We start from the raw sequence: 25337 nt of genomic DNA on the forward strand, positions 1-25337 counted from the left end.
CTAGGTTGGAAATGAAAGGATCCACCAATCAGTGCAATTTTGCTGGGATTCATCGAATAGAAAAGGTCATTTGAAAAACCGTAAAACCGAAGGCATTGTCCTCGCGGCCGGTTTGAACAGTAGGCTGTGTAATCCGCTAGAAGGGTAGGCCGTTTCAATCTAAGAAAATATGCTTTGCAAAATTTGACGACAAATATGTTTAAAATTTTTACACTGAAACATTTTGACACTTTGAAAAATTTGTCTAAAATCACATATATTTCGAAGACATTATTTAACCTAGAGCTTTGAATAGAACTGATTTCGTTTATTCTCTGATATGAATTGTATTTTGTTCGTTTTTAATAATCTTGTCTGATCACTATTTGTTTCGTCCAGCGGTTGACTAGGCCCCACGTTGTGTATTTTCCTCCCAGAGGATAAGGAGAAGAAACGAACTACTTCTAGACTAATCACGTTTTATTGCGCACCACAGAGAGGCAGTGCTCCTGCTCTGTGGTGGTACTTTGCTTACAACTAATTACACATAGGGATAGCTGCCGCTTTTATAGGCGGCAGCGATAGTACGGACATTACAAACATGTGAAGGCGCATCGCTTGTGCGATACGCATTCAAGCTAGCACCACGCAGCCCAATTCAATGGTAACAATAACCGTTGGGCTGCTTGCTGCTAGCAACAGAATAAAGCAGAGACAAAACTATCTCAATTGAATGTACTGCTGCGCTGCTGCTGCTACTGAGGGCGCCTAGACCACGCCGTTCATGTGTTGCGCCAACATACTCCCGCCCGAAAACGACCGTTTTCAATTGCATTGTCGGCACGCTGCGCTGGAGCTCGCTCGGCTGGGCAGAGTTGTTCGGACGTTGACGACGACGATGTGCGCAGTCGGCCAGGTAATATTTCTGCTTGTCGTTATCATTCGCGCGACTGGGTTGATTGGGATGATCGGCTGTCTCACTTCACACTGCTGTGGTTTCGATTGGGATATCTCCAGTCACTTGTTTGATTCCTATTTGCGACGACGACGGATGGCTTGATTGCTTGATTCACTTCACACGGACTGGTGTTTGATTCCTGTTTGAGACGACTATGGATGGTTTGATTGATGACGCTGGCGGTCCGATTGAAGGAAAATTGGTTTCGGCAGGTCGACGCTTCGGCCCTGCAGGTGGACGCTGGGGTCCCAAGGATGAACGATTCGACAGGGTGACTCTTCAGCCCTACGCTGGGGGTCCGACGGTGGCACATTCGGGGTGGACGGCAGTGGTCCGATGGTAGACGCCGGGGTCCGATAATGGATGCTAGGATCCGACGGGGGGACGCTACGGTCCGGTGGGTGGACGCTGGGGTCCTACAGGGGGACGCTACGGTCCGACACGGGTGGATGCAGGGATCCGACGGGGGACGCAGGGGTCCGACAGGGGGGACGCAGGGGTCCAACAGTGGACGCAAGGGTCCGGCGGGGGGACGCTACGGTCCAAGGAGCGGATGCTTCGATCCGGTGGGCGACAGTTCGGCCCATGGTGAGTTGTCGAGAGTGGCGTAGGTAATCCGTGGTCCGTCCGATAGTCCTCCGGGGCGTCCTTCATCCTGGTCACGGCACCAATGTTTCGTCCAGCGGTTGACTAGGCCCCACGTTGTGTATTTTCCTCCCAGAGGATAAGGAGAAGAAACGAACTACTTCTAGACTAATCACGTTTTATTGCGCACCACAGAGAGGCAGTGCTCCTGCTCTGTGGTGGTACTTTGCTTACAACTAATTACACATAGGGATAGCTGCCGCTTTTATAGGCGGCAGCGATAGTACGGACATTACAAACATGTGAAGGCGCATCGCTTGTGCGATACGCATTCAAGCTAGCACCACGCAGCCCAATTCAATGGTAACAATAACCGTTGGGCTGCTTGCTGCTAGCAACAGAATAAAGCAGAGACAAAACTATCTCAATTGAATGTACTGCTGCGCTGCTGCTGCTACTGAGGGCGCCTAGACCACGCCGTTCATGTGTTGCGCCAACACTATTTTTTAAGTGAAGTTGTCATTGTCTGTGTGTTTCTGCTGTTTTCTTGTTGCATTTTGTGTGTATTGTTTCAACTGATTTGTTTTGGGTTTCCACTTCGTTTGTTTCTGTTGTTTCTTATGCTTATGTTTGATAATTATAATATTATTTAGAAGAGTTGCGTTGATGCAGTCGAAAAATTAGCTGATAGATAATATAAACCAGAAGATTAACATAACTACCGACTAAATGGAGTGTAGTGTCCCAATTGGGTCGATACAAAATGTACGATGTCCATCGTTTTGTTTTTCAGGAATGGGATATATTTACAATTGGTTCGTTAGCATTGTATTTCAGCCAAAAAATATATAAAACATAACTAAATAAACTTTTAAATGTGCATAATGGAAAATGTCAATAAAACCATCATACAGGGAACATCGCTTCATGTCATTTATTCAAATGATTCATCTATCTTTTCATGGAGCAATATAGCTATATAGCTATAGGAATGGTGTTCGGGTCTAAACTTTTACTCAGACTGGAGGATCATCGATGGGTACATATACAGTGACCACCTGGCGATTCAATTCAGGGTCGAATACTAAGAAAGACAGCCACAGCCGAAGGTCATCGATGGCCATCGCGGATGGCTGACTTCATGCTTCGATAAGCCGACACATTTGGTATTTATAGAGCGATTACTCATAGATGGAGACACCCACGACCTGTCCGGCGACGATTCAGCCCGAATTCTAAGCCGCTCGTGTGACGCCACGCAACAATGCCAACACGCTAAGGTCAGTTTACTCATAAATAGGTAATTTATTTACCCATAATTGGCTTTCGTATGCGTTACCCATAATATGAGTAAAATTTATCAATAAATATTGGTAAAATTTACTCATATTATGAATGAAGTACATTTACTCATATATGGGTAAAGCCCTATTACTCACATTTGGATGAAAAAATATTATCCTAGAGGCAGCGCCTAAATCGACTGTTTACAAAAACTAAAACTAGTTTTTTAGTGAAACATTGCAAAAATTTATTGCTAATTTGTAAAAAAAAACTTGTCCTTATAAGAATTAGTTGAGTTTACACTACTTGAGACACTATTTAGAAAAAAGGAAGTAAACGAGCTGTAAGTATCCTAGAAAATGTACCCACGAAAGGCAAAAAATCATTTGTTTAATGTTTTTCAGAATCAAATTTCTGTCGGAGTCATATACCGGAAGAATATACCGCCAAGCTTCCTGCGATGATTCGCCTGTTCGGATGATCCCCTTTGCAATTGCCCGTTCGGATGATGCAATTCTCCTGGTGCAGAAGGTCTTCCCGTCTATGGCCCGGCTCCCCTTATGATTAGAAAGCTGTTGAAACCCACCAGAATGTGATCAACTTCGGAGCGGAAAGAAAAGGCTGCCTAAGCCCGGCTGGAACGAACTGCAGGAGCAGGAGGAAATATTCCCGCTGTGTTCAACCCTTCAACAACTATTTTTTTTGAAGCGACTAATGAAGTGATGTTCCAAACAATGAATAATCGACAACTCGAATCTCCTTGTTGAGGCCTCCGGAGTCCGAGTGGCCAGGATTGAACAACCGATCAGCTGGGAGGAGCAACCAACCGGAGCAGGGGAAAACCAGCCTGTGCGCGAGGTCCGCAACTAAAATTTCTATGTCTGATTGTTTTAATAAAGAGTGAAACGGATTTTCGTTTTTTTTTATATATTTCTCTGACATTAACATTAAGATAATTTTCTTTCATTGAATAATATTATTTACCCATATATGCGTAAAATTGACCCAAAATTTAAAATCATAAATATGGGTAAATGTTACCTATTTTTACAATATATCCAGCTTACCCATATATGAGTAAAGTGCCTTTACCCATAAAATGAGGTTGTGCACTTTTCGGTGATTATGGGTAAACTTTACCTATATTTGGGTAAACTGACCTTAGCGTGAAGACAATCGTCAACAGCAGTGTATTGGTGGTGTTTAGAAATCGTAGGACTACACGCTTCTTTTCTAAGAGCCAGAAGAAGGATGCAAAGTGCTCGGTGAGGGAATAACGAAGCGAAGTTAAGCATACAGGGCGGCTAAACTGGCACTAAACAAGGAGATTAAGGTGAGTAAGAAAACGTGTTTCGGAAGTCTCTGCCAGAAAGACAACACGACCTGCTGGTGTAATGCCTACAAGGTAGGCTTGACTAAAACCGAGGAAGGGGATAGGAGTTACAGCATCACCGAGGGAGTACCGCAGCGACCAATCCTGCGCCCGGTATTTATGCGTCGTATGAATGAATACTGACGCTCACACTACCATCGGACGTAAAGTTGGTTAGCTGTACCGACGACAATACTCTCGTGCTCGTGGTATACGGCGTACCGATAGAGGAAGTGGAGCTGACAGCGACGCATGCAATACGCATAGCGGAGAATGAGGTTGAGACAACTGGCACTCGCACAATACAAAAAGGAGGTGGTGATAGTGAACAACCGCAAGTCTGAGCAACAGGCAGTGCCCATCACAGACGGGTGCACGATCAACTCCAAGCGATCACTGCACTAGTGGTCAACCAATACGTGGAGCGACTCGAGAGTACCCACAGGCTCTTGTGTCTCAGGGTGGCTGCAGCATACTGCAAGGTCTCAAGCGACGCGGTGTGTGTGCTAGCGGGCACGATGATCATAGCAAAGGGCAGAGAGTGCTTCGAATGACGCGGCATAAAAGGCACGAGACGGATCGCCAGAACATCGTCTATGTTGAAATGGAAGAAGATATGGGATTCATCCAGCGGGGGTAAATGGGCACACAGGCTCATACCAAGTGTTTCTAAATGGACAAGCAGTCCTTATGGTGAGGCGAACTTTCACTTGACAAAATCATTGCCAGGCCATAGCTGCTTTAGGTGATATTTGCAGACATTTAGACCTGCAGGCTCCCCCGCATGTCCGGAGACTTCGGATCATGTACTCTTCGAAAGTCCATATTTCGTGGAACAAAGACCGAATATGCAAGAGATATGCAATAGAAGTCGGGATAGAAATAATGTTGGAAGGATCTGTATGGGGTCGGGCAAGTGGGATTCCGTTACTTCTACGATCTACCGAATCGTGCTTGAAGTAAAAATGACATGCCGATCAACAGCAAGTTCGTTGGTCTCCTCCCTATCCATGAGTTTGAGTCCAACGAGTAGTCTATAGTACTAGCCAAGTACCAATCTTCCACGGTCGAAAGATAGGAAAAAAAGGGAATGAGGTTTTAGTGAGTCGACTTCCACATAATCCGAGGACCCACCACTTGGGTATTTGATCAGCAGATTTCAGAGCATTAAAACCAAATAAATAAAAGAAGTCCACAGAAATTTCAGGCTGAAAAACGGTGAGTCGATAAGGAGGAGTTCCTACCTCATACTTCCACGGGTCAAACGATGACAAATACCGCCAGCTAAGAGTTGTGTGCTTTAGCTGGTATTTAGGGCAGCCTGGGCACTGTTGTCCTTCTGACTTCAGATAGATTGAGGCGTTACGTCTGGAGCGTCTGTTCACCAAGCAGGTGCGGCTCAAACAGCGTTTGTTCTGGCATCTAGTGGCTGAGTATGTATTGCTCCTCCACCGAAAGCTATAGCTAAGGTGGCAGCCCCACAGCGGTGGATAGGGGACCCTAGGCCAAAAACCTACTATTCCCGAAACCCAAAAACCGTTACAGAAACCGAAAATGAAGGATTACGAACTGATTCAATGGCAACGAATTTTAGTGCGAAACAACGGACAATAATTGGAACTTGGAATGTATTAACTTTAGCCCAGCAGTGTTAACTGGCACATTTTGCCAATGAGGCGTGCCGTATGAAACTTGAGATCCTAGGACTGAGCGAAGTCCGTTGGCCGAAATTTGGAGAACGCAGATTGGCGTCGGGTCAAATACTGGTATACTCAAGCCCACGAGGTGAACACGCTCCTCGCCACCGTGGAGTTGGTTCCCTGCTCAGCGCTCACGTGCACGCTGCGCTCATGAAGAGGGGAACCTATTAATGAGAGGATAATTGTAGCCAGATTCGGAATACGGATTCGAAACCTTACCTTGATCCAATTTTACGCGCCAACCGATGGTGCCGAAAAGCAAGACAAAAAGAACTTTTACAGCCAACTGAATGCTGCCGTGGACAAGATTCCGAAAGGTGATACATATCAAGATCCTCATGGACAACTTTAACGCGGAAGTTGGTTCTGACAACTCGGACTATGAGCACGTCATGGGACGCCATGGTCTCGGAGAAATGTGCGAGAACGGAGAGCTGTTTGCAGAGTTTTGTGGCAACAATGACATGGTGATTGGAGGATCGCTCTTTCCTCATCGACCAGAGGACAAAGTGACATGGGCACAGTGATGGCGCCACAGAAAATCAAATCGGCAACATCTGCATCAGCCGGAAATGCAGACGGACCCTTCTTGATGTGCGGAACAAACGTAGCGCCGACATTGAGTCTGACCATCATCTCCTAATTGACGAGATCAGGTAGCGCATTGCTTAAATCCATCGATAGGAGAAGAAAATCGGGCGCCGGTTCAACACACAGTGACTGGAAGACGCTGCGATGAAAAGGTCCTTCATCGAGAAGCTAGAGAACCGTGCTGCTGATATTCCAGAAGGTGGAAGCGTAGAAGATCAATGGAGCGCCCTCAAGAACGTCTTCATCGACACCGGCGAAAAAAAATTGGGTGAGCTACGCACTCGAAGAAAATAGTGGATCACAGACGATACCTGGAGGAAAACAAAGGAGTGAAGCAACGCCAAAGCCGCGATAGAGTGAGCGAAAACACGAGGAGCCAAAGCCGTAGCCCGTCAGCGCTACTCGGCTCTCGAAATGGAAGGGAATCGCTCATGTAGACGGGACAAAAGAGCGTGGGCGGAATCCCTAGCAGGCGACGGTGAGAAAGCCGCTAACACCGGTGACATCTGTTTCTTCAACGATGTTCCTCGTCGCTTTAGTGGGACAATTATTGCAAAGTGATTCTTAACCGGATACAGAAGAAGATTGACGCAACTCTTCGATGGCAGCAAGCAGAATTCCACGCTGGACGATCCTGTGTGAACCATATTGTCACGCTCCGTATCATGCTGGAGCAAATCAATGAATTCCAAGAGTCTGATTACGAACAACACACAACGACTGCAAGTCTTCATCAACAGATGCCTGAACTATGTAACTCTTGTAATCAAAGGTGTGTATGATTTAAAGCAAGTTGCGATGTTCCTTGGTTATAATTTATCTTGACTAAACAGTTAGTGTAACGGAATACAAAATATGAATTTTCAAGGGGTATACGAAAAGAAAAAAGCTTATAGAAAACTTGGTATGTGGATCTAGATTTGACATAATTTCAGGAATGCAAAATACAACTTCGATGAAAAATAGTTCATCCTAAGGGAAGATTCAAATATTACGTCCATCGTTTTTCGGGATTTCTAGACCCCCCTCCCCCCTCTGTCACGCAATTTTCCTATACCCAATACAAGTACTGTCACACTTTTCTAGACCCCCCCTCCCCCAAATGTTGGACGTAATTTTTGAACGTTCCCTAACCTATCAAATGAATTCGATTTGTCCTTCATTAAAAAAGAGAAAAATGTCGATAAAGTAATGATGCTTTGCTGATCATGATCATTTTATATCTCGACTTTTTCCTCAACTATAACTATTTACTCACTATTGGTTTTAAATATATGAATCACAGAGACAAATAATACAGTTTAGAGCCTTTTCTCGCCTTACTCGTAATTATCTTGATCTATATTGTTTCATTTTTACTCAATTGTTCGATTTGGTTTTCTTGGCTCCCAGGAGCCAGTTTCACAGATTAGAAGTCTCGTATGTTTTGAAGATCCCAACAGCTGCGGTTCACCTTCTTCCATTAGAGGCCATAGATTTCCGTCGAGAGAAAAAAAAGCACGATACCACCTTAGATGGTCCAAACCTGAACCTTTTCGGCCACGACGCACCACGAGGCACGCTCGTAGTAGGACGACACGATGTGCAAGCTGGCCACGTGATGGTTGATCAGGGCGTCCAGTTCGCCCTCTCGGAACACGTGGTAGTACCGGTGATGGGTCGCGGCACCGCCCACCGAGAGACTGTCCAGCGAGGCCGAACTCGTCGAATGGGCCCAGGAATCGACGCTGGTGTGAGATTCGATCGATGATTTGTTCGTATCGGGCAACTTTTTGCTGTTGGCTGCTTCGCCGACTTCTCCGACGCAGGTCACTCCCGCGGTTGGTACTTTGGGAGTGAGTTTACTGTGATTGCTGCTGCCATGGGTGAATGTGCACTCAGTTTTCTTGTGATGCTGTGAGTTACCAATATTTACACCTAGCTGAGTAGAACTCAGGTTTATGGTTTTGTGGGGTAAGCTATGACTACTGCTAGTTAAGTGACTATCATTCGTACTATTATTGTTACTGTTGTTACTGTCAAGAAGGTCTACATCAATGTTTTGAAGATGCTCTTCCGTGCTATCTTCTTCCTGTATCAGTAAAGCTGTGTCGTTTGATAGGTCTGCGTCATCTTCGTCCAGTTCAGGAATGATGACAAACTCATCGTTTTTATTGAGATTCTTCACGTTTCCCCGCAGCGCATGAGCGCTGTCCCTTTCGTCAGGCTCTGGTTCGACAGAATCGTTAAGCTCTTCGTCATCATCCGTTTCTTCTTGGATTATTGGGGTCATCGAGGAGCCGTAACTGGGTCCAAGCGAATCGTTACTTCCCCCCAGTCCGCTGGATCCGATGTGACTCAAGTTCGCCAACATAAGCCGTCTTTCTCGCAGTTCAGCACGAAGCAGATTCAGATCCCGTAAGTCACCGTTCAGCTTTTTCAAATAGGGATCCGTTATTGGATGTGAATCAGCGAGCGTTATGGTTTTCTTTTTGAACCTGCTCTCGCTGAACACATCGTCGTCATCGTCGAAACTGCTTTCACTGTTCTGCTTCTCGTTGTCCAGCTCTTTCAAAAGCTGAGCACTTAATTTCTCGGCAAAGTCCACCAAATGCTGCCGACAAGACGAATCCTCCAGATTTGTTGCTTCTGGATTTTCTTGGGGCTTCGGTAGCCCATTAATTGGTTTTGGCTTAGTTTCGCTTTCTCGTATCACCAACTCCACTGTATCCTCCAGCTTATGGGCTACTACAGCTGCTGCTTCTATCAGTGGAGGAATACTTGGAGCTTCGGTCTGCGTTGGCTGCTGTTGTGCTGTAGATGGTTGCGGAGATACTGGGGGCCGTAACGCGCTTATCACACTGTCGATAGAGTCCGGCGATGAAGGTTCACTGGAGTCGCTGTCCAAGTCGTCGGTTTCCGGATTGAATAGTTCCAAAGATAACAGTTTTGGCACTACGGGAGCACCGGTTGATGTTTGCCGGCGTAGAATAGGATAGTTCTTTTTAAACTTTGGAATCGGCGGCAAGTCTTTGATTTGCTGTCGTGTGATTTTCTGAACTGTCGTCGGTTTTGTTGCTTGCGTTGATGTCGTTGTCGACGTCACGGTCGTCGTTGTTGGTTTGCCACTACTGCTGCTACTGTTCGTAGCCTTACTACTGCTGGAAGCGATTGTGGTCGTTGAACTCGTACTAGCCAAAGCATTCGAAGGCGGGGATTTAAGAATTTTATTATTAGAACTAGATGCATTATGTACAGTCGATGAAGAGGAAGCCATTTCCTCGAACTTATGAAACAATGACGTGTCGTCGAAGGTGAATTGGCTAAATTCGCAGCCACCGTTCCCACCATTGCTGTGGCCACTCGGGGGGCTGGGTTTTGTGCGTGGTGGGGCAGGTGAGTGTGCTGGCGTTGGGCAGGGCATAATCAAAGGAGACGTCGGCCCTGAAGGCATCCGCGTGGGACCAGGACCAAAACCATCGCTCGTTCCGCTTCCTTGCTGTTGTTGTTGGTCCGGTTTCGGAATGTAAATCACAGAGGCAAAACTATCTTCGGATTCGATACTGGTATCGCTTTGGAGACTGCTGTCCTTGGAAGAATCTACGGTGGTAAGAGTTTGAAACGGAAGGCAGGATAGAAAACCTTGAATTAGTTTAATACAATAAAACAGATGTTAAGCAGTATGTGGTTCTCAAAAAAAGCTAAGCTACTGACATCCATTTGCACAAACGATTGCATTTCAATACTACACTGCAGCTGTTGCTTTAGCAAATGGACATGTGCGCTTGAAGCGATTTATGGACAAAATAAAATATGCATCGTCTACATGGGGAACATATCCATTTCACACAGTACCATGTTGTTACAAGGACCGAGCTATGAAACGTGCTAGGAGTATGCTTACAACAATCAGTGCAATATTCAAAGATTACACAGTATAGCACACACTGAGACTGGATGTATATTTCTACGATATACGTTGGCTAATCCAATTTACATGAATTTCTACGTAGCTGTTGTACACGAAAATATGGGTTCTATTGAAACGGGTAAAACGAGAATCTTGCTTCAAATGCTTGGGTTGGAACATCCATAAACTGTTATAAATGGAGTGTTGTAGGTAGGGGAGTAGAACCATCTCGGCAGGGGTCCTATGTTGGGCACTTTTCTGCTATAACTCAGCCAATTCTGAACCAATTGACATAACGCGATGAGATACGTATAGTATCTAGCCGTGTACAAAATTTCAAGTCAATTGGTTTGGAATTGACTGAGTTATAGCAAAGAGTGCCCAAAATCCCGGCCGCTGCGCCAGTGGCCCACTACCATATTATTTTCTTTTATTCAAAACCATTTTTGCGGTGAATGACACCATCCTTATCTGAAACAATAGAAACTTTTACAGTTTGTGTCAAAAATTCATTCGAATCCATCCACTCCGAGCAGAGATATTGAATTTATTCGCGATTTATACCTATTTTTTCCGACTGTGCACCGTTGAGAACAGCAATAATCTAACTAAGTGATTTTCTTCCGTTATTCACATTGGCCATTACGGATAAGCTCCGGGTTACTGTTGCCGATCGCAAGCACGCCAATGATATTATGTCTTATAAGCTCTTTACGGTAAAGTATCATGTTTATCTGCCAAGTTAGCAAATCAAAATCTTCGATTTCGAAAACCACCGACGAATTTTTGACCTGCGAGGTGATATTGCAGGGCTGTGGTCGCATCAACAACTTTTCTCTGCCTTGTTTTTATGTACAGGGCTGCAGGCAATTACATACAGTGTCCTATGAACGAAAGAAACAAGTTTGATGCACGATTTGACCAGTGCTGTGCACTACCATATTGATAAAGGCCAAACTTTGGTTGTATGCATCGAAAGCAATGAAATATGTCAATTTGAAGCTGCAGAGTTATATCACCCAATACGCCTCCAAAAAATCTCGCTGAGCAACATTTAGAAAAAGATATGTAAGAAATACGCAAGGATCGCCATACAAGCGTGTTTATGAAGCAACCACGAAGGGGCAACTTGGACAGAAGTCCAGGGGCTTGACGAGACTCCCCCCCTTTTGATAGTCTGGTGGCGAGATCGCCACTACGAGGGGCTGGCGTACCCAGCAGCGAGCAGGTGGCAAGAGGTTCATTAGGAGCGGCACGAGGCGGAGCAACACCGGCCGAGAAAGCGCACATGACTGGCGCGGATCTCACGCGGGCGCTGAACCGCAACAAGAGCGGTCTACCAAAGATGTTGGTAATTGCCGATCTGCATGGATCTGAAACAAGGCCTGCTGAAGCTCCACAAATCGCTGACTCAGGCCAAGAAGGAGTAGATCTCCAGGTCGAAGAGTGGGGTGTGGCTGGTGCGAACAAGGAGAAGCGGTCCACCCAAACGGACAGCTTCCTCCTTGTTGGCAACGTGACCATGCAGCACGAAACCACACTTCACCGCGGAGCCATAGCGGAGAGGTCAATCTGCCCTACGGCTCGAGCAGCACGGTCGAAACCTGCAGAGGAGACGCGGCGCAAGAAGCGTGCCGTTGGTGAGTTCGACTGTTTTACGAAACTGTTTCGGGGTGGTTTATTAGTCTTGACAATAAACACTATTTTTTTCATCTCTATTAAGGACAAACGTCTAGAAATCCCGCTTCAACAATGCATCAGAACTTCAGACGCACAAATCTCAAGAAGCAAGCTTCAAACAACAGTGCATTTTATTATTCTGTTCTTGCTCACTTGTAAAAAGCTTAACATAAGAAGCGTAGGTGCGCTGGTTTTGTTTACGAAGAGATTTGTGCTTTCAAAATTGTGAGTATGTGCCAAAGTCGTCCATTGTGGCAGCCATTTTGGGGTTCTAACAAGTCTGTCCTTAACGAGATTTTTAGCCCTAGGCTAGTTCATCTCGGGACCCACGCTGTACTACCCTTCCGAAGGAAGAATTCACATTTTGTGAGTTTGTTGGGAGTGGGATACGATCCCAGGTCCTCGGTGTGATAGTCAAGTGTTCTAACCACCACATAAGGTTCGCTCCACAAACACTATTTATTTTGTTTTGTCTTCCAAGAATTTTAGAATTTAAAGGTCAAGCATCCGTCATCATTTTTCGGAAATAGAAAAGCAGTTATTCGCTGTAAACCAAAACAACGACCACGAAAATGTATTCACTGTATTCTGTTCCTCATGTGGAACACAGTGAATCCATTTTCGTTACAAAAATGTTTGATTTGAACGAAAAAACTGCTTTCAAATGTTTAATGATAACGATGATTTCAATGACGAATGGTTCAACGATAAAAAAAAAATAATAAGAAGCGTATGGCAGAGACGGACGAAAGTCTAAGGGCCGATTTCTTCACCTCGGCTTAACTGGTAAGCCAGGCTTACCCATATAGTTAAACCTGGTTTAACGCTTAAGCCAGGGTGAAGAAATCGCCCCTAAGAGGAAGAAGGCCAGCGCGAGTAACCAGAAGTCGATTGCGAAACGCACAAGGTCCAGGGAAACCAAGCCCCAAGAGATCAACCCTAATGAGAATGGGGGCCAACCGGATCAAGAGAAAGAGAACTCTTGGAGTACGGTTGGAAAGGAAAAGGTTGTGAGGAAAGTCAAGTCAGCTCGCAAACGTGAACGGAGCGTAGAACTGGTCTTCAAAATGTAAAAAGCACCCGGTGCTTTCCAGAGGTACCGTGATTTCGGGTGAAATTGATCACTTTTCGCAGTTTTTGATGAATAGTTTTTGAATACGTTTCGATATGGTTAAATTCAATGCTTTAAAACAAGTACGATCATAGTTTTCATCAGTCAACGAGGTTGAAAATTCTACTGCAAATCATTTTATTACAAAAAAATACATTTGAAGTAAAAAATCAAAAATTTTACTTTCGGGGTGAAATTGATCAGCCAATGAAATGTTATTGTAAGTGCTGAAAACATTTTTTCCCCCTGAATTAACCACCTCGGAATTCGAAAAGCTATGCAAAACTTTTACAAGTTCTCTAAATTTTTAATTATTTAAGTTTGAAGTTTAATAAATCCTAAGAAAACGCCTGAAAGTATGCAATTTTCATACTAAATATAACATGTACTTCAGGAAAAGTACAGTTTTATGCAAAAATTTCAATATTTATAGAACTTTTGATGACGAAATCGGGTTTTGCGAATACTTGGCAGCTTGAAACATTCATACGAATTTCCATTACATGTACGATACAGCTACGGTAACAAAAGTTTGAAAGTGTCTTTGAAGTTCGCCTAACACGCAGTTTCTAAAAATATTGAATTTTATACAGAAATATGTGAATATGGGGCTGTAAAACATGTTAATTCGTCATTCAATGACTCTTGAACAAGATGATGGACATTTTTTACAAATTGTTTTAAGCTTAAAGCGTTATTTTTATCAAACAAAAATGGCCCTCAGGTCGGTCAATTTCACCCCACTGATCAATTTCACCCGAAATTACGGTACTGAAAATGTGCAGGTGGGAGCCCTTACGGTAGAGGGGACTCTCCAGTGTAAGAACTTGGACGAGATCACCGACGCAGAAGAACTCGCAGCCGCACTTACACAGCAGCGCGAGGTAGATGCATGGACGCATTTGAACGTGTTGTGTTCATGTTCTGTTCAATAGCTCTGCTCACGAGAGCCGTGTTCACGTTCACAACCTAGTAAGTGTTTGAACACAGTGCACTATGTAGCAAATAGCAAAAGATTTGCGACCTGTGGTGTCATTCGGTCATCATCGCTGAGACGCGCTTGTTAGTCGAGGCCACTCGGAGCTAAAGCCCAGAAACCTACTCCAAGACTTGAAGATTTCGTAACGGTTTTCGCGTTAGATGTGAAAATTTGTTAGGCTTTCGAAACGATAGGATACAGCCATGCCTGATCTTTTATTAGAGGCTTCCACCGGACACTTCTCAACATATAGGGCTTATTACACCGGGTCAAGCTTAGGCCAGTTCCTGGGGATTGGATTTATCATAGTAATAAAATTATTAGTTGGAAGTACTTCCACCTTGTCCGGTTGATGCCCATCTAAGACACGGCACGATCAAGAAATCCGAGACTCGACCCCCGTTTATGACCGGGTGTAATAAGTACAGTCAACCGTTTTACACCCCATATCTCTAACGCAAGGGCACTTATTACGCTCCGGAACATTCGCTTATACTCAGCGAACCAGAAGGAGTCGGGAGTGACTGCGATGCAAATGCAAGTGCGGCGTCGTCGAACACCTACCATTTTGGGTGATGACTTATCTGGCTCAAGATCTAAACTGTCTAGTTTGAACTCCATTCCATGATCAATCTATTTACCTAAATTGTGTTCAAAATTGTGAACACGCACGTAATTTTTTGTTTAGTTTTAACTCTAAACTATTGGTAAACAGATGTCCACTTTCTTTAATGAACAGTCCTTACGAGCAATAAGGGAATATTTATGGCATTCTCAATGAACATGAGCATTCAAAATACATCTCTGGTGTGAAGGCCCTGACAGGAGCAAACTACTGCAATTGTTATGCTCCCTTAAATAAGGTGGCCGATGGAACAGTTCTCGTCTATGCTGGATTCGTTATTAAGCGCACTAGTGGGACTCAGGTAATCGGTGGGCTCTACTCGAAGCTATGGCTAGACTGAACGTGGATGTCGCAAACGCAGGCGTCAAAAAACCTACAGTAGGAACGGCGCACAGTCCATCATTGACGTGACTTTCTGGAACCCGGGTCTAAACCCTAGCTCGAACTAGAGGGTCGACGATGGATACTCGCACAGTGACCATCAGGTGATTCGATACAGCGTGGAAAACGGAGGAAGACGACCACACCCGAAGGTCATCGACCGTCATCGGGGATGACTGACCTCGTGCTTCGATAAGCCTACATTTGTAGAGAGATTGCTTATTCAGCGATGATCTAGTCGGAGCCTTCTAACTGAAACACTTCTATCTGGTAGGGGAGCCCAGCCCAAAATGCACTGATGGGGTAGAATGGCCCAACTCATGAAATCATTCCTGAATATGATTTGATCATTACTATACATAGGTGAGGGGGTGGAAGCTCAGGTAAAATATTATCTCCTGGGCGCCCATTAAAAACAACACCAGATCTCTGAACTTCATCGGGAGCACCCGCATACTCGCCGATATACTGAAGGACCGCGGGTTCGGAATCGTAGCGCTGCAGGAGGTGTGTTGGACAAAATCTATGGTGCAAAAGTTTACTACCAGAGTTGCGGCAACACACGCGAGCTGGGAACAGCTTTCATCGTGATGGGTGATATGCAGAGGGCGCGTGAACGGATGGTGGTCGATCGACGAAAGAATGTGCAGGTTGAGGATCAAGGGCCGATTCTTCAACATTAGCATAATAAACGTGCACAGCCCTCACTCCGGAAGCACTGATGATGACAAAGACGCATTTTACGCGCAGCTCGAACGCGAGTACGACCGGTGCCCAAACCACGACGTCAAAATCATCATAGGGGATCGAAACGCTCAGGTAGGCCAGGAGGAGGAATTCAGACCGACGATTGGAAAGTTCAGCGCCCACCAGCTGACGAACGAAAATGGCCTACGCCTCATCGATTTCGCCGCCTCCAAGAACATGGCCATTTTCCAGCACAGCCTCCCGTATCGTTACACCTGGAGATCACCACAACGAACGGAATTGCAAATCGACCACGTTCTGATTGATGGACGGCACTTCTCCGACATTATCGACGTCAGGACCTATCGTGGCGCTAATATCGACTCTGATCACTACCTGGTGATGGTTAATCTGCGCCCAAAACTCTCCGTTATTAACAATGTACAGTACCGGCGGCCGCCCCGGTACGATCTAGAGCGACTGAAGCAATCGGATGTCACCACCGCATACGCGCGGAATCTCGAGGCAGCGTTGCCGGACGAGGGTGTGCTCGATGTGGCCCATCTAGAGGACTGCTGGAGTACAGTCAAAGCAGCCATCAACAACGCAGCCGAGAGCACTATCGGGTACGTAGGACGGAGTCGACGAAACGATTGGTTCGACGAGGAGTGCAGAGCGGTTCTGGAGGAGAAAGATGCAGCACGGGCGGTAATGCTGCAGCATGGAACCCGACAGAATATGGAGCGATACAGACAGAAGCGGAAGCAGCAACCCGTCTCTTCCGGGAGAAAATGCGCCGCCTGGAAGAAGCGGAGTGCGAGGAAATGGAACTGATGTGCCGTTCACAAGAAACACGTAAGTTCTACCAGAAGCTCAACGCATCCCGCAAAGGCTACGTGCCGCAAGCCGAAATCTGCAGGGATAAGGACGGGAGCCTCCTGACGGACAAACGTGAGGTGATGGAAAGGTGGAAGCAGCACTTCGACGAGCACCTGAATGGCGAAGATCCAGATCGAAGGACCAAGGCAGCGGAGGAAATGACTATGTTGGTGCAGCAGAGGACGGGAACGAACCATTTCCCACGCTGAGGGAAGTTAAGGATGCCATCCACCAGCTCAAAAACAACAAAGCGGCTGGTAAGGACGGTCTCGCAGTAGAACTCATCAAGATGGACCCGGAAAAGTTGGCCATCTGTCTGCACCAGTTAGTAGTCAAGATCTGGGAAACCGAACAGCTACCGGAGGAGTGGAAGGAAGGGATAATCTGACCCATCCACAAGAAAGGCGACAAGTTAATGTGTGAGACCTTCGAGCGATCACCATTTTGAATGCCGCCTACAAAGTGCTATCCCAGATCATCTTCCGTCGTCTTTTACCTAAAGTAAATGAGTTCGTGGGAAGTTTCCAAGCCGGTTTCATCGACGGCCGGTCGACAACGGACCAGATCTTCACCGTACGGCAAATCCTCCAGAAATGCCGTGAATACCAGCTCCCAACGCATCACCTGTTCATCGACTTCAAAGCGGCATACGACAGTATCGACCGCACAGAGCTATGGAAAATCATGGACGAGAACAGCTTTCCCGGGAAGCTTACCAGACTGATAAAAGCAACGATGGACGGTGTGCAGAACAGCGTAAGGATTTCGGGTGAACTATCCAGTTCATTCGATTCTCGACGGGGACTACGACAAGGTGATGGACTTTCCTGCCTACTATTCAACATCGCCCTGGAAGGTGTTATGCGACGAGCCGGGCTCAACAGCCGGGGTACGATCTTCACGAAATCCGGCCAATTTGTCTGCTTTGCGGATGACATGGATATTACTGCTAGAACATTTGGAACGGTGGCAGAACTGTACACCCGCCTGAAACGTGAAGCAGCAAAGGTCGGACTGGTGGTGAATGCGGCTAAGACAAAGTACATGCTGGTAGGTGGGACTGAGCGAAACAGGACAAGCCTTGGCAGCAATGTTACGATAGACGGGGATACTTTCGAGGTGGTAGAAGAGTTCGTCTACCTCGGTTCCTTGGTAACGGCTGACAATAACGTGAGCCGTGAAATACGAAGGCGCATCATCAGTGGAAGTCGTGCCTACTATGGGCTCCAGAAGAAACTGCGGTCAAACAAAATTCACCCCCGCACCAAATGTACCATGTACAAGACGTTAATAAGAACGGTGATTCTCTACGGACATGAGACATGGACGATGCTCGAGGAGACCTGCAAGCACTCGGAGTTTTCGAAAGACGGGTGCTAAGGACGATCTTTGGTGGCGTACAGGAGAACGGTGTGTGGCGGAGAAGGATGAACCACGAGCTCGCTGCACTCTACGGCGAACCCAGCATCCAGAAAGTGGCCAAAGCCGGAAGGATACGATGGGCAGGGCATGTTGCAAGAATGCCGGACAACAACCCTGCAAAGCTGGTGTTTGCTAACCATCCGGTTGGTACAAGAAGGCGTGGAACGCAGAGAGCACGATGGGCGGACCAGGTGGAGCGTGACCTGGCGAGTGTTGGGCGTGACCGACGTTGGAGAGCTGCAGCTGCAAATCGAGTACTATGACGGCAAATTGTTGATTTAGTATTATCATGAATTTGATGTTAACTAAATAAATGAAATGATTCATTCATTTATTTAGTATTACATCAAATTCAAGATAAAACTGAATCAACAATATTTCTCCATAATACACGGTTCGTGGCTGCCGCTCTCCATTCTCGGTCGCGTCCGATGCTCGCCAAGTCACGCTCCACCTGGTCCGCCCATCTTGCTCTCTGTGCTCCACGCCTTCTTGTGCCAACCGGATCAGTTGCAAACACCAGCTTTGCAGGGTTGTTGTCCGGCATTCTTGTAACATGCCCTGCCCACCGTATCCTTCCGGCTTTGAAATGATATACATAGGTGAATCGTGAATGGTGCCAAGACATGTTTGCATAAACATCCTTCTAAATGCCAGGCAAGCAAATCAACGGAAAATCTTCTGATTTGCCAAGGTTAATGGGCAACTTCCGGGTTTTCTTGCTTGCAATTAAGTATTTCTGGTGATTTTATTATCAGCCATGTGTTCCCAAGAATATTGAGAAACACATGGAGGTGGATGGCTGTTGATGCCTATGCTATCCAATGTTTGAGGTAATTCAGAGGGGGGAGCGGGACTTTAACAGTGTGACACTCAATGTATAGAATATACAAGAAAGCAAGACAGAGGGGAGAAAGGAGGACTGCAATGACCGATAAATGATAGATACATATGTTCTTGTGTGTCGTCAGATGGTCTTTTTGCACCACTTACGTTTTACGACCCAACTTTTATAATCGCTAAAAATGCATTAGTTTTGTGAATATTTTTAATGAAGTTTCAAGCAAATATTGTTTAGTTGCTATTACCACTTTGAATGCCTAACAAATGACGTAGATTATCATTGAAAACTATGAAAGTTTGCAAAATGGCATCTTACCCCACCATTCCCTACTGAATCACACTTGTTTTTAAGTTTTTCTGTTATGGATAGTGTTTGTGTCTTCTGTATCTGGCGTTTTTCTTGGGTTTCTAAAGAAAAATATGAAAACAACTTAATTGTAGCAATAAGCATCTACTACAAAGAAGCCTGGGATATTTACATACATTAGGGTAGGCCACTGTCACCGTAGTTATTACTAAAGAACTGAAGCTCAGCATCAGCTATATTTTTGCGGTTACGCCCAAGGCTACACAGCAATACAATACTGAAAACGACGGGGTTCGCGTTTGGGTCCTTCGAGCGTGTCTAAATGCTTGCCATGTGATACTAGAGGGCAAAACAGCATGTGACATACTAAACAGCTTTCATATTGCTGATTTATAACTGAATAAGTAGTTTGAGGAACACCTGAGGCTGAGAACAAAGTGTCTCAAAAGAAATAAGAATAACTTATAAATTGTGATCGAAACAAAATTGCAAGCATAAACTTCGTTCTAAAAGGCAACCATCAGTGTGACCCACCCTTATGTGCAAATATTAGAAATAACTCATGCGGATCATTTCAACTACAGTATTTAGAGGGATTTTTATTATTAATATCACGCTTTGTTTAGTTATTATTTATTTAGATGTGACTAATTTATCTAATTATTAAATATCACATTCGCTAAACTATACAATGGCAATAGATAGGTACTTTTTTGAGAACCAAGCTATTATATAACCATCTAATATTCATATAAGTAAAATAATGGACGGTATAGGTACCCGCAAAACGTTGTCGTTTAATGAAAGTGGAACGAAAACTTTCTGTAGAAATGAAACAGATGAACGTTACCAATAGCAGAGAGATGGATGGTGGTGTGGCGGTGGAAAATGTTCGTAAAGAGAAGAAAAAGTAGATTTTTTTTTTGGTTTCGAAATATAGAGAGAAAAAATAGAAGAAAACCCGTTTTGAAAAAAGTACATGAGAAAATCAAATCGAAAGTTTCAAAATGTACGGATCAACTTACCGGAACCGCTTTCCCGCGAGTGCCGCCGAGGCTTCGAATCGTCTTGGCTGGTGCCCATCCCGACGAGTTTGTCACTACCGTTTGTGCTGCCGCTGCCATTGCTGCCGCCATTGTTGTTGATGGAATTGCTCCTGGACACGTGGTAGCTCCCGTGACGACCATCATGACCATGCGGCATGTAACCGGGATTGTGCGGATCGTATGCTCGACCTTGCGCGTAATTGTGACCGTGGTGCGACTGCGCGGTTGCCTTAATGTTTTGCATGATTTTGACGAATCCGTTCTTCGTCACGCGTTCCAAGCTTCCGGTAGATGTCTTCAGTTTAGTCGTTAGGCCTTCCTTGATCACCTGTAGGCGCTTGGTAAAGAGAGACCGACACAGGAACGTCTCATTCAACGACATCTGCTTCTGTATTCGCTTCCGGATTCGATCCTTCTCGCGCAGTCGACTTTCGGCCATCAGTTCTTCGTTCAGCGAGCTTTGCTTCCGCAGTAGCTGAATGCGCGAGTCGTTACGTAGTATGTGATCCCGGTATGCCTGCGCCGATTCGTTCAGCTTGTAATCTACGTCATCACATAATGATTGTTTCTGTTTTACTAGTTTTGGTCTTCGGGATGCTGACGGCTCAGCCGGTGTGGCAATCGATTCAGGTATTTGAGCACCTAAACTTGGTACACTTGAACGTGATCTAACTATGGTTTTTGGTGGTGGATTTAATATACTACCTAAGCTCCGGCTTTTCAGGCCAGCAGACAGCGGCGGCTCCGGTATGTCGTCGAAATCCTCCAGGCGCCTCAGCTCGATCGGCAGGTCCTTGGCGTCCTCGTAGTCTAGGCTGCTGTCGTGTTTCGTCTCTCGCGAGCTCCACGATTCCAGAAACCAGGGGCTCTTTTTGCTGCCGGCCAGCTTCTGCGGAAAAGTGGAAAACACATTGGTACATTTTCATTCTGGTTATATTAGTGTACAGAGTAGAGAAGTTTAATGTAAAAGCACACACGGACAGTAAGGGCATCGCAGCACCACTCACCTGGATAGCACGCCGCACAAAGCTGTAGCACGTTTCGCCCGGCGACGACGAGGACAAGCTAGAGCTGTCCCCGTCACCCGCCGAGCGACTCGAGTTGGTGGAATCTTCCGTGTACGCGTGGTACGGCGGTAGAAAGTCGTCGTCGTCCTCTTCGTCGGAAATGGCGGCATTTTTGCATCGCGGAGGCTGCCAGGGAACCAGTACGTCCTGTGACTCGAACCGCCGGTGCCGCTGCTCCAACGCCCACACGGTGATGATGACGCGTCCTCCAATTCGCAGGATCCGTGCCAGTTCCCGGATGGCACCGACTCGACGCTCGGTCGTCGCGAAGTGGTGCACCACCGCCAACGACAGGACCGCGTCGAATGATTCGTCCCTAAATGGCAGCTCCAGGTTATCACATATCGCCACCTGTTGGGGGAGGAAATGAATCAATTATTTTCACGCAGTAAGTAGTATCTTCATGTAATACACATTGCTTCAAGACCTGTTGCATTTGAGAATGTAGCTCTGGTATTAACACATAGCTATTCAGGAAGATTATGTAAAGATTTTGTGGGTTTGATTCCCGGCTAGTCTAGGATCTTTTTGTAATGGAAATAATGACTTTCTTATGGGCTGCGGTGAGCCGATAAGGAGAGCGTTAAACATAGCTCATGGTCCTCACAAGTCCCTACCTAATGCTTCCAAGGGTCAATCGATGAAAAAGACCGGCAGCAAAGAGTGGTGTGCTTAGCTGGTAGTGCAGCCTCGGCACTGTTGTCCTTCTGACTTCAGTTAGATTGAGGAGGTACGTCACGAGCGTCTGTTCATCAAGGAGGTGCGGATCAAACAGTGTCTGGTCTGGTATTCAGCGGCTGAGTATGAAATGATCCTCTACCGGAACCCCTCCACGGTGGATAGGAGGCCAACAACCTACTGCTCTCGAAACCCAAAAATCGTTACAGGAACCACAAATTAAAGATTACGAACTGATTCAACGGTAACGACTTTCAGTGCGAAACAACGAACAAGAATTGGAACTTGCAATGTATTAACCCTAGCCCAGCAGGAAAAACTGGCCCAATTAGCCAATGAGGCATGCCGTATGAAGCTTGAGATCCTAGGACTGAGCGAAGTCCGTTGGCCGAACTTTGGAGTTTGGCGTCAGATCAAATTCAGCTATGTTCTGGTCTACGAGGTGAAAACGATCCTGGCAACCGTGGAGTTGGTTTCCTGCTCAGCGCTCACGTCCACGCTGCGCTCATGAAGAGGGGAACCTATTAATGAGAGGATAATTGTGGCCAGATTCAGAACACGGATTCGAAACCTTATCATGATCCAATGTTACGCGCCAACCGATGCTGCCGAATTGCAAGACAAAGAGAACTTTTTCAGTAAACTGAATGCTGTCGTGGACAAGATTCCGAAAGGTGATATCAAGATCCTCATGGGCGACTTCAACGCGAAGGTTGGTTCTGACAACTCGGACTATGAGCACGTCATGGGACGCCATGATCTTGGAGAAAAGAACGAGAACGTTGAGCAGTTTGCAGAGTTTTGTGACAACAATGACATGGTGATTGGGGGATCGCTCTTTCCCCATCGACCAGTACACAAAGTGACATGGGTTTTCTGTGATGGCGTCACGGAAAATCCAATCGACCACATCTGCATCAGCCAGAAATGGAGACGGAGTCTTCTTGATGTAAGGAACAAACGAAGCGCCGACATTGCTTCCGACCATCATCTCCTAATCGGCGAGATCCGGCTGCCCATTGCGAGGATACATCGACAGAAGGAGAAAATCGGGCGCCGGTTTAACACACGCAAGCTGGAAGACGCTGCGGTGAAAAGGTGCTTCGTCGAGGAGCTGGAAAACCATGCTGCGGATAATCCGGAAGGTGTGGATATCAAGAAGGTCTTCATCTCCACCGACGAGAAAGCAATGATTCACAGATGACACCTGGTGGAAAATAGAGGAACGAAGGAACGCCAAAGCCGCGATAGTGCTAGCGAAAACACGAGGAGCCAAAGCCGTAGCTCTTCAGCGCTATTCGGCTCTCGAGAAGGAAGTGAAGCACTCATGTAGGCGGATTCCGTAGCCGACGAAGGCGAGTAAGCCACAAATATCGCCGACATTCGCCAACTCTACGATGTCTCACGTCGCCTGGGACAAAGATAAATGCTACGATGCTCGTGCAGGTCTGGACACCTATTGACCGACCCGGCTGACCAGCTGAAACTTTTGTTCGAGCACTTTGGAAACCTTTTCCAAGTGTCCCCGTGTCAACACCGAAGCTCCATCAGTGCAGGAGATAGAAACAGCCATCCGTAGCATGAAATCAAACAGGGTCCCGAAGGTCGATCGCATATCAGCCGAGATGCTCAAAGCTGACCCCGTAGTATCTGCACAACTACTGCATTAATTGTTCTGCCACGCATGAGAAACCGCGACATTTCCGGCCAACTTGATGCAACGCGTTTTAGTGAAAATACCCAAAAAAGGTGACCTGACTGTATGGCATAGGTAATTGGCGGGGCATCATGATACTTAACCGGATACAGGAGAAGATTGACGCAACTCTACGGCAGCAGCAGGCGAGATTCCGTGCCGGACGATCCTGTATGGACCATTATGTCACGCTCCGTATCATCTTGGAGCAAATCAATGAATTCCAGGAATCTCTCAACTTGTTGTTCATTTATTACGAAAAAGCTTTTTCGACAATCTCAATCACGAAAACATGTGGGGAGCCCACGGGTGTCCCTGAGAAAATCATCGGCCTTATTGAAGCACAGTACAGGGCATTTTCGTGCAGTGCACTATGGTGTCTTATCCGATTCCATGCGGGTCGTTGCTGGAGTGAGGCAAGGATGTATCCTATCACCGCTACTGTTCCTCATCTTAATCGACGAGATCCTGGTAGGTGCGATTGATCGTGAACCAAATCGTGGATTGCTGTGGCAGCCCATTACTATGAAGTACCTAAATGACTTCGAACTGGCTGATGACGTTGCTGTCTTAGCTCAACGGCACTCTGATATGCAGAGTAAGCTCGATGATCTAACCGATCGCTCTTCGGCGGCAGGTCTCACCATCAACGTCAACAAGACCAAATTGTTGAATGTTAACACGGCCAACTCTTCCAGCTTCACGGTAGCTGGGCAAGCAGTGGAGAATGTTGAAAGCTTCCAATATTTTGGTAGCTAAATGGCGGCCGATGCTGGTACCAAGATCGACATAGGTTCACGGATCAAGAAAGCGAGGGCTGCCTTTGCGAGTTTAAGAAATTTATGGAAAAACAATCAGATTAGTCAACGCACCAAAATCCGAATTTTCAACTCAATCGTGAAATCTGTGCAGCTGTACGCCAGTGAAACTTGGTGTGTATCAGCGGAGAACACTCAACGGCTGCAGGTCTTCATCAATAGATGCCTGTGGTGCGGTGGCCTCACAATTGGATCTCCAACGTGGAGCTCCATCGTCGATTTCATCAAAAGCCGATAGCGATAGAAATTCGGTCTTGGCCACAGGTCAAGACGATGGATGGCAATCGTCAAGGATGGAGATCTTTCAATTCGATCCTCTGCACCACCATGGATGCTCAGGACTGACGGCTGACAACAATATGAGTCGTGAAATATGAAGGCGCATCATCAGTGGTAGTCGTGCCTACTACGGCTTCCAGAAGAAACTGCGGTTAAAAATAACCGCGGATCAGTTGTATTTTGTACAAAATGGAGTGGACCTCTACGGATACAAGTCATGGACCATACTCGAGAAGGACTTGCAAGCACTCGGCGTTTTCAAGCGACGCGTGCTTTAGATGATCTTTGGCGATGTGCAGGAGGACGGCGTGGCGAAGAATGACTCTCACTACACTCTCCGGCTTACCCAGTATCCAGAATGTGGCCAATGTCGGAAGGATACGGTGAGCAGGGCACGTTGCGAGAACGCCGGACAACAACCCTGTAAAAATGGTGTTCGTAACTGATCCAGTTGGAATAAGAAGGCATGGAGGACAGAGAG

At 46.2% G+C, this 25337-nt stretch overlaps 1 protein-coding gene across 8 annotated transcripts in view; it reads right to left on the reverse strand.

The window, feature by feature from the left end:
• Positions 1–7603: 7603 nt before the first annotated feature.
• Positions 7604–25337, reverse strand: part of LOC115261355 (serine-rich adhesin for platelets) — a 66900-nt gene continuing 49166 nt past the window's right edge. For 6 of the 8 annotated variants that reach the window (XM_029862869.2, XM_062856226.1, XM_029862870.2 and 3 more), the window contains exons 4-7: positions 21326–21736; positions 20298–21207; positions 20053–20094; positions 7604–10048 (exon numbers count right to left, since the gene is read on the reverse strand). In XM_029862869.2, coding sequence (XP_029718729.2) covers positions 7980–10048; positions 20053–20094; positions 20298–21207; positions 21326–21736 — 3432 coding nt within the window. In that variant the 3' untranslated portion in view covers positions 7604–7979. The remainder of the gene's footprint in view (positions 10049–20052; positions 20095–20297; positions 21208–21325; positions 21737–25337) is intronic. The other 2 variants (XM_029862872.2, XM_029862871.2) reach the window with 2 other exon arrangements.

Source organism: Aedes albopictus, chromosome 3 (assembly GCF_035046485.1).
Source record: "Aedes albopictus strain Foshan chromosome 3, AalbF5, whole genome shotgun sequence".
NCBI lineage: Eukaryota > Metazoa > Arthropoda > Insecta > Diptera > Culicidae > Aedes > Aedes albopictus.